This window comes from Monopterus albus, unplaced genomic scaffold, assembly GCF_001952655.1.
Source record: "Monopterus albus unplaced genomic scaffold, M_albus_1.0 scaffold181.1, whole genome shotgun sequence".
Taxonomy (NCBI): Eukaryota; Metazoa; Chordata; class Actinopteri; order Synbranchiformes; family Synbranchidae; genus Monopterus; species Monopterus albus.
Window position 1 is genome coordinate 114635 of NW_018128061.1, and position 9790 is coordinate 124424.

The window sequence follows — 9790 nt, forward strand, 5'->3', positions numbered from 1 at the left end:
CAGTGGGAATGGCCATGAGCCATTTTCAGCCCACAGTTTACTGTGTCTGCAGCAAAGCTAGTGCAGACTAGAGGAACCGTAGTGCCTGCTCTTAGAGAAAATAGTGCTGTGTTGGCAACAGTGGAGCTTTCCTCTCCGGCTCTTCTGTCCCCTCCACTTTTCCCACTTCTTTCTCCACATCGTGTCATGATGCTCAGTATGTTTAGCTATGACTTAATTGAATCCAAATGTTGTGGACCCACGATACTGGCAAAGGAAGGTGGGATTATACTCATGGGTTTCTGTTCACCAGTGTTAGCAGAAATCTTTGCCACACATGTTGAGCGACAAGGACTCTTTGCTTCACCTCAGCCAGACCGTTGCCATTTACTCACCATTCTGTCCCTTGTATAATAAAAGCATAACAATGTTGTAAATCACAAATTATACTGACAGACATGCTGTTTTAAATAATATCAGTGAAAAAGCAAGTGCCTACTTCTTGGACATAAAAAGGCCTGAGTTCAGGGATTAAGTCACTGTGTTGGTAAATTAAAGCACTGATAACTGTTTTGGCCACCTGGGCTCAGTGGACACAAGCTGCTATTTAAATCTGCAGATCCTAAAGCAAAGCAATTAGCTGAAAACATGCTATAAACTCCCCAGAGCCACACCAGGTGTAGATTCATCCTTTCCACTTTAAGAAGGACACAGGCCTGTCAGGACAGGATGCTATTGTACCTTGAAAACTTGGTAAACGCACAGAAGTCCAAATATGTGGGAACTCAGGTTAAAACGCCATAATACGGATTAACAGTGTGTTGTATAAAAAAAAAAAATCTGTGGGCGTGACATGTTTCATCAGACCGGCCCTCTCCCAGCTGAAATCTGAGTGAGGTTAATTCTATCAGTCATCCAGGGGTTAAAGTGGGAGTTTGCAGCAGTCGTTTCTTTCTGTCCACGGCGCCGAGCGGAAAACATCGGACTAGTTTCCTAAGCTGTGTCTGATTCGAGTCATTGTCCACCGGAGCCGCGGAGGCATCAGGGGCGCAAACCTCATTGGTTCTCCTCCAGGGCTGCTGCATCTGTCTGCGCGTTTTCAACCAGGTAGGTTGTTGGGTCGATAGCTGTGTTTTGTGTCCGTGCGTTGATTACAGCCCTGGCAGACCAACATACAACAGGTAGTGGTTGTTCAGTGACAGTGACAGTGATGTTCACGAGACAAACTGGATACGTCGTAATGAAAACGAGCTGCCTTGCGCTCTCAAACAAAGTTCAGGTGTGTTGCTTTTCCATAAATTGCTGCGGCGGCCTGGTAAAACCTTATTCTGTGTTTTATTTCATTTGTGTTTTCTGCCTCAGCTGTGTAACAAACCACTTTCTCCCCGTTTGTTTTGTTTGTTGAAGTCCTTTTAACGTAACATCTTTTAATCTTTCAGTAAGTTTTGGACTTTTCTCCTGTGCACAGCCATTTAAACGTGTGTGTGTGTGTGTGTGTGTGTGAGAGTGTTGCACGCAGTCTGTGCGCACAGTGGGCCTGTGGTATTTCACCATCTCATTCACTTGCAGACTGAGTCATTCCCTGATTTCCTCCAGATGTGCAGTAATTTACGTTTCCTGACGGCCCAGGATTGTGACATTTCTGCCCTCTCACTGCAGTTATTCTGCTGACAAATATGAATTCGCTCTTGCACTCTGTGGCTTAGTGTTGTGACACTAGTGGGTCCTATAAAAAGCTACAGCTTTTTCCTGTAATCTGGTAGTTGTGACTGCCTTTTAGTTAAAATGTAAACCTTTAACTCGAATCTGCAGAGAACAGCTGACATGTTGCCCCCCTTTTTTTATTAGCCTTTCCTTAGTGGGACTCTGGCACCACTGTTCCTGGACAAGTGCAGTCATGTGTCATGCTCATGTAAATGGAGCATCAACAATTAAGGTTTATGCCTTGTTTTTCTTCTCTTTTTTGCATAGCCAAAAAAGCCTTACAGGAATTTTAAGTGTGTCACCATGTGGAGCAAAGCATGTGAAGCGTTTCCCAGACTCCACATCATTCTATCAAGTCTAAGGATAGCTTTTAATAGACTGGCTTGAAAATGAGCACTGTAGATGAATGATCTATGCAAAGCTGCCAGTTTCAGTTGGTAGGTGCTTAGTTGGGCATCACGAGATCCTTTGCTTTGCTAGCATAAGATTAACCTCAGGTAACTGTTCAACCCTTGCCCACTTTTAAACTTTGGTTTGGCAGTCGTCGTTTCACTGGTACACTAACCAGCTGGTCCTAAAGGTGTGTATGTCCCACTCAGTCATGTTTGTGTTGATGGCTCTCCACTTGTGAGAGAAGAAGCTGATTCTGAGTGAAAGCAGGTGATTGTCATCATGTTATTGTGATTGTTTGGTTCATTACAGGTAAGTGACTATGAAGAGATGTAGGTGAATCTCAGCTGCTGTGGCATCTTGTGTATCCACTGTGTTTTTGCCTCATGACTTTGCTTGTTTCCTGCACAGTAAGTGCTAAAGCATGTGACTGTCTAGTGTGTTGCCAGAGTTTTTTTTTTTTTTTTTTTTGTTTTTGTTCTGCAAGTACATATTATTGTAATAGTTATTCCTTCCTGAAGGATTCCAATAAATGTATGAAGTGACTGTCTCATGCCCTTTTTTACCTTTAGGTTACTTTACTCCTTCACAGGGCTGAACTGACCCAGCATGTATAAAGCAGGGTCAAAGTGTGTCTTTGCTGTGCTCTTGTTCATATGAGACCATGGTGTTTTATGGGTCAATAGTCTAGTTATGCTTCTTTCTCTGAAGGGTGTTTGTGGTAAATGTTTAATATGGATAGTTAAAGATGATGCTATAATGTTTATGATGAGCATAAGGTCCTTTCAGCAAAGTATTTTAATTGTGGCCCTTTCAGTCTAATATCTGTAGTTTCACCAGGAAAGAGCATGTATTAGCGTTTCCCTCTCACATGTGGTGTTTTGTTTTTTTGTTGCTCCAGACGCATAAGGAGGAGCATGTCTGGGTGTTAGGAGTCAGCTGACCTTGCTGCACCCAGAGCTGCCGTCTGTTTTACCGCTGACTGTCCACTTGTCCAGTGAGGCTCATTCCGCACCATGTCTACAGAGGTAGAGAACAGTGCGCCCGTCCCTGCCGATCCCAGTGTTACATCCACATCTACAGTCACGACCCCCAGCTTCCCTCCACCCTCCCCTGCAACAGCCCCGTCCAAGGTTCCATTCAAGAAAGAGAAGAAGAAACGTGAGTGGTGGAAGAAGACGAGATCATGAGCGTGACTGATTGAGACTTTGAATTCCCTTGTTTTATAAACTTCTAAAATTTAGATTGACACTTTTTTTTTCTTTTCTTCATTTTACAGTTCCAGAGAAGACTGATGAATACCTGCTGGGTAGGTTTCAAGGGGATGGTGTGAGGTACAAGGCCAAGCTGATTGGCATTGATGATGTCCCGGAGGCTCGGGGAGACAAGATGTGCCAGGACTCCATGATGAAACTTAAGGTGTGACATGAGACCTGAGACATTTATCTACTAGCTTGGCGATTCATGAAAAAATTGAGAATGGCATTTTAAAGCTCCTATCTGTAATGTTAACTTTTTATTATTAAAACTTGGCCCTCTTGGTGGGGACATTTGTTACTACTAGAGACCACCTGCAATTGAAGAAGTCTCATGATTTGTGGGACATGTAGAAGGCTGACAGCAAAATTTTTAAACAGGTACACTACATTTGCTGCATAGAACACTGTGTATAATTTGTGCTGTTCTAGGGTATGGCAGTAGCTGCTCGGTCCCAAGGCAAGCACAAACAGAGGATCTGGGTCAACATTTCCATGTCGGGCATCAAGATCATTGATGAGAAATCAGGAGTGAGTTCTGCAGTTTCCTTTTGGCACTATGAAACCACACTGGATTTCATTAGATTTGATTTGTAATGCTAACCTTAGTCTTTGTCATTCAGGTAATTGAACACGAGCATGTGGTGAATAAAATCTCCTTCATTGCAAGAGATGTAACAGATAACAGGGCATTTGGATACGTGTGTGGATCAGAAGGACAGCATCAGTTCTTTGCCATAAAGACTGCACAACAGGTGAGTCATGGGCATACATGGAGGCAATGCCATAACAGACTAATGGACTTCACTAAGAATGTGTTTGTGTCACCATACAGGCAGAGCCCCTGGTCATTGATCTGAAAGATCTCTTCCAGGTCATCTTCAACATGAGGAAAAAGGAGGCAGAGGCCTCACAGAAGGTAACCAGCTCTCACACTCATGACGTCAAAGTGGGTGGTGGGGGTGGTGCTTTTCAAAAGTTGTACAGAGGACATTTCTGAAAAAAAAAAGCATTTGGTGTGGTCATCTGGGAGGGTTGAGAGTACAAGCAGTGCTGAATGTCAACACTGCCACTCTGTGCTCTTTCACTGACTCACATCTTCAGACATTCCACTGAAATGACACAGGCCTCAGGAAATTAAGAAAATAAGGTACAGTCATTAAAAGCCTGCCTCTGTTTACAGGGTGAAAATGGCAGCACAGTGGTTGAGGTAAGCACCTGGAAGCACTTTTTTTTTCTTCCCTCCAGATATTTTCTCTCATTCTTTAACTCTTTCTATTTTGTCAGAATGGAAGTGATGCCTTGTTAAGTGTGGATGGTGAAGTAAAATCTGCCCAAGTAAGAGTTCCTGCTCTGTTGTTTTCAGCCCAACACTGAATAAAATTCCACTGTGATCAGGGTTTTAGTAGCTGGATAAATACACTATGCTTCTGTTCCTTTTTGACATCCAGCCAGTGGAGCAGTTTGACCTTTTTGGAGCAATGTCAACCCCCCCAGACATCCAGGCTCCAAATGTAAGTGTGGTGCCACATAGTGGAATGTCACTTAGTGAAGCCAAGTATTTACAGTATTAAACTTGCCTTTTACCTATTAGAATCATTTCAATAGTCTTATCAAGTTTTTCTTTATAGTAATATGGTTCTAATAGCCAGCGACTGCATTATAGTGCTACATGCTGATTCCTGTCTGAAATGTTTGACTTCGGCTCCACAGAGCAACCTCACAATCTCCCAGATTGTTCCTTGTGCGAACTCGCTTCTAAAAACGCCACAGATTTTGTCTTTAATTGATTCTCAATCCAATAATATCCATGAATTGACCATTTTTGGCTTGATTCTAAATATTTTTTTTTTTTTTTTTAGAACAGAGTTAATGATTTATGTTTACAATCTCATTGTTGTTCATCAAACCTTTAAAGCTGCTACCAGTAGGATCTGTGAAAGAGAAATTAAGTTTTGGTGAACTTTGCTGTTATTCAAGTTGTGAGATGGACTCTGAAGGCTGATGTACCATGAAATTTAATGACATTGTGAGGTAAACACTCTCTGGTAGCAGCTTCAAACGGTCATGTCATTTCAGTCTGTTTTTTTTCATTGTCACTGTCACATGTTTGTCTCCTCCTGTGTGTCTGATTCATGAATCTGTTTTCTCTCCCACTGCCCTCCTCATGCTAACCAGGACTCTAATGATATTCTCTTGCTGGATTTTTCTGCTGAAGTTGACAGCAATCAGAATTGCATAAAGGGAAACTCCTTTGTAACTTCCTTTGCCCCTGACTGTGGGGCACTTCCTCAGACAGAGAATCCCTTTTCCTCGGCCTTTGGTTACTTTCCAACCCCAGACAGTGACCCTTTCAGAGAAGACCCCCTTTCTAAGTCACCCACTAGGTCGGCACCCAATAATTCACAGATCTTCCTCACCACGAGTCCCCTAAACAGCACTGCTGGCAGCTCTAGTAACACAGTTAATGGTTGTTTGAATGGAGATGCTAACCACCTCAGTCAGCAAATAAATGGGTTATCCAGTAAGACCATGATCCTCGCTCTGAGTAATGGACAGTGGCCACTAGGGGGCAAAATAACTCAGGGCAGCATAATTTCCATAATGGACGGGAATGACTCTGGACCAGTTCTCTCAACCAAAAACCCATTTTTTGACTCATCTTTGAAAACCTCTCCATTTTCAAATGACACAAGTCATGACCCTCAATCGCCAGTAAATAATAGCAAGGATTCAGTTGTCCTAAACCCCCCACCACAGAGCTTGAAGGCTGGACGAAGTCGAAGGAGTGCAAAGGTGAAATTCCACAAATGAATCGCAGTGGAGTTGCATGCATGATGCGTACATATGGGATTTCTGTACATTTTCCAGAGCATAACTAGCTGCTAACACCTTGTTTTCTGACCATTTGGGTTGTGCACTAGAGTATGCTACAGGATGCACTGGGTTTATACAGGATGCAACGTCTGTAATTTAGAACAGCCTGTTTGGATCTGTTTGATCTTTATGCATGCACTGGTGGTCACATGCTTCTCTGCACCCTTTGTCATCTTTGCTCCCAGTCTAACATTCATGCTAGCAGTGATTTTAAAAAAACAAAAAAAAAAGGTAAAGCATGCATATGTCTTGATCAAGTGAATCGTACTTATTGCATAAATTTGTTGCTCTTAAAAGGTTTAACTTTAGCTACCAAGTTTTAATTATTGTGTAAAATATCATGCCAGTACAGTGCAATGTTACTACTTATTTTGTGTGTGTGTGTGTGTGTGTGTGTGCGCGCGAGTAGTCCACAACAGGTGACCTCTTTGGAGCAGAGCTGTTTGCTGCTCCTGGTCCTTCTGAGGGGTTGTCTTCTCCAGGTGATCTTTTTAACAGTACACCTGCCAACACCACTCCCTCCTCCATAGCTGCTCTGGGTAATACACAAGAGGCGAATGCTATCTCTCATGCAGATCTTTTTCAGGCTTTATATTTCATTACCTTTTAAATGTCCCTCTTTATATAGGCAATCTTCAGTTAGGCCCTCCAGCTACCATGGGTTTTCCTGCTGCAGGCATGTGGGGATCCTCCACTGCTACATCCATGTTCCCAATGACAGGAGTGACAGTTCCTGCCCCTCAGCCCAACTTCCCACAGCCATCTGCTGTTGGTGGTCTACCCATACCACCCACAGCCTGGAGCCCACAGATGCCACCTCAGTTTAGTGCCCCACCTCTCTCACCACCTCATGCCTGGGGCCACCCTCCGCCAGCTAGGCCACTTGGTGCTCCAGGCTGGGGACAAATGACCAATCCTTTCCATTCTGGCTCATTCCCAACAGTGGTGGAACAGCAAGGTCCATCACGCCTCCCTCCTAGGCCCCCTGTCAAAGAGGCCCCTCCAAAGGTAGAGAACAGTGCCTTCACAGCTTTGGATCCCCTAGGAGATAAAGAGAAGAAAACTGGAAAGGACATGTTTAAGGACTTCCAGCTTGCCAAGCCTCCTGCCATACCAGCAAGAAAAGGGGAGCTTGTGTCCAACTCCATTCCAGCTCCCAGCAGCAAAGCAGATGCCGGGGCATTTGATCAGTATTTTTCCAGTAAAGTGGGCCTGGTTCAGGATTCTGCAGATCATGATGACTTTGATATCAATCAAATGTCAACAGTTGTTAATGGTAAACCAGCAGCACAATGCATGTAGACCATTTTTGTAAGCTGATGTGCACTGTATATGACTAATCCTGTCTTTTCATAATGTCTGTTTAGAAACCCCTAAACCTGCTCCTAGCTCTGGCTTCCTTGATTCCGCCTTCTCTCCAGCTCCCATTTTGAACAATTCAGCACTAGCCCAGGGTCAAGGCGTCAATCCAGACATGTTTGATCAAGCATTTGGGGCCCCGAATACAAATCCATTTGGCGTGCCACTTGTAGCTACGGTACAGAGATTCACACGTTGCTATCATATCAATTGGCTCACATTAATAATGTGTAACCTTTTGACCTGTTGTCAACCTTTTGGCAGACTGCTACTGTTGGTCAGTCCTCTGGTCCAACAACTGCTTTTGCAGATCCCTTTGGAAATCCCTTTGCTTGACCATGAACTTGTCCATAAGTAAGTTTTGTTTGTATTTCTTAACTGAATTTATCTATAAATGGCAAATACTATTGTCACTTTTTTTCCTGTTGTGCCCTCACAGTTGTACTGGGGCAAATGAAGATCTTCACATCAAATAACATCTTTGGGAAAAGCTCCTACAACATGATCCAAATGATGAACTCCTCTGTCTTGATCCTGACTCGCCCTTCCTGTTACACCTTTGCATCTATTTTTTTTTTTTTTTTCCTTCCCCTGTCCATATAGTAGTTGCCTTATTTCTGAAGAACACTGATCTGAGAAGTGCATCCAATGTCATATCTGCTGGAGAAAGAAATGTGGTGTGAGAGAAGGGATGTCCAAAGAGGTTTACTGTTGATGCTGTGTATTAAATAATTGTCATTATGCTGCAAGGTGTTGACAAGTCCTTTTTGTCTTCTTTAGCCTGTGTTGGTGAATCAACAGTTGGCAGTTCACTGGAGTTTCAGCAGTGAAATGTACAGTATGACTCAAAATGCAGACTTTGATGTCACACTGTTCTGGTACAACTCTGAAATTCTACATACAGTGGGTACGGAAAGTATTCAGACCCCCTTAAATTTTTCACTCTTTGTTGTATTGCAGCCATATGCTAAAATCATTTAAGTTCATTTTTGTCCTCAATGTACACACAGCACCCCATATAGACAGAAAAACACAGAATTTTTGCAGATTTATTAAAAAAAGATACCATGAAATATCACATGGTCATAAGTATTCAGACCCTTTGCTCAGTATTTAGTAGAAGCACCCTTTGGAGCTAATACAGCCATGAGTCTTTTTGGGAATGATGCAACACGTTTTTCACACCTGCATTTGGGGATCCTCTGCCATTCCTCCTTGCAGATCCTCTCCAGTTCTGTCAGGTTGGATGGTAAACATTGGTGGACAGCCATTTTCAGGTCTCTCTAGAGATGCTCAATTGGGTTTAAGTCAGGGCTCTGGCTGGGCCATTCAAGAACAGTCTACAGTGATTGTTGACTTTCTCCCATCTCCCGACTGCATCTCTGGAGCTCAGCCACAGTCATCTTTGGGTTCTTCTGTACCTCTCTCACCAAGGCTCTTCTCCCCCGATAGCTCAGTTTGGCCGGACGGCCAGCTCTAGGAAGGGTTCTGGTCGTCCCAAACGTCTTCCATTGAAGGATTATGGAGGCCACTGTGCTCTTAGGAACCTTAAGTGCAGCAGAAAGTTTTTTGTAACCTTGGCCAGATCTGTGGCTTGCCACAATTCTGTCTGAGCTCTTCAGGCAGTTCCTTTGACCTCATGATTCTCATTTGCTCTGACATGCACTGTGAGCTGTAGGGTCTTATATAGACAGGTGTGTGGCTTTCCTAATCACATCCAATCAGTATAATCAAACACAGCTGACTCAATGAAGGTGTAGAACCATCTCAGGGATAATCAGAAGAAATGGACAGCACCTAAGTTAAAAATATGAGTGTCACAGCAAAGGGTCTGAATACTTATGACCATGTGATATTTCAGTTTTTCTTTTTTAATAAATCTGCAAAAAATGTCAACAATTCTGTGTTTTTCTGTCAATATGGGGTGCTGCAGTTTTGGATATGATAACATATACCACTCACATAAAAGAATTTTATTACCTGACCCTAAGGCAGCTTAATTTAGCTTGCCTTGTAATATCACCAAAAAGTCTTCTATATCAAACTTAAACCTGATTAAGCCCCAAGTGAAAGCCGTTTAACACTAAAAAGATTAATCAGCCCCTCTTTGAACTGCCACCTTATTGTGGTGGAGGGGTTTGAGTACCCGAGTGATCCTAGGAGCTATGTTGTCGGGGGCTATATGTCCCTGGTAGGGTCTCCCAAGGCAAACAGGTCCTGGGTGA

At 43.2% G+C, this 9790-nt stretch overlaps 1 protein-coding gene across 4 annotated transcripts; it reads left to right on the top strand.

Annotated features, from left to right (window-relative positions):
* Positions 1 to 905: 905 nt before the first annotated feature.
* On the top strand, positions 906 to 8322 carry dab2 (DAB adaptor protein 2). Of its 4 annotated transcripts, none has more exons than XM_020616924.1 (15): positions 906 to 1086; positions 2975 to 3234; positions 3353 to 3492; positions 3762 to 3860; positions 3953 to 4084; positions 4165 to 4248; positions 4513 to 4539; positions 4617 to 4667; positions 4781 to 4843; positions 5508 to 6125; positions 6616 to 6745; positions 6835 to 7482; positions 7574 to 7743; positions 7830 to 7919; positions 8005 to 8322. In XM_020616924.1, exons 2-14 carry the CDS (start codon positions 3090 to 3092, stop codon positions 7899 to 7901), a joined length of 2379 nt encoding a protein of 792 aa, XP_020472580.1. In that variant the 5' UTR covers positions 906 to 1086; positions 2975 to 3089; the 3' UTR covers positions 7902 to 7919; positions 8005 to 8322. The 4 variants fall into 4 exon arrangements, with proteins under 4 accessions (XP_020472580.1, XP_020472581.1, XP_020472583.1 ...); XM_020616925.1 differs by having other exon boundaries at positions 6616 to 6688; XM_020616927.1 differs by lacking the exon at positions 5508 to 6125 and having other exon boundaries at positions 6616 to 6688.
* Positions 8323 to 9790: the final 1468 nt, after the last annotated feature.

Coding starts and splice junctions, on each gene's coding strand:
- dab2 (XM_020616924.1), top strand. CDS start 3,090: ATGTCTACAGAGGTAGAGAACAGTGCGCCCGTCCCTGCCGATCCCAGT. Junction 4,249..4,512: donor AGGCAGAGGCCTCACAGAAG/GTAACCAGCTCT, acceptor CTCTGTTTACAG/GGTGAAAATGGCAGCACAGT. Junction 6,746..6,834: donor CTCCTCCATAGCTGCTCTGG/GTAATACACAAG, acceptor CTCTTTATATAG/GCAATCTTCAGTTAGGCCCT.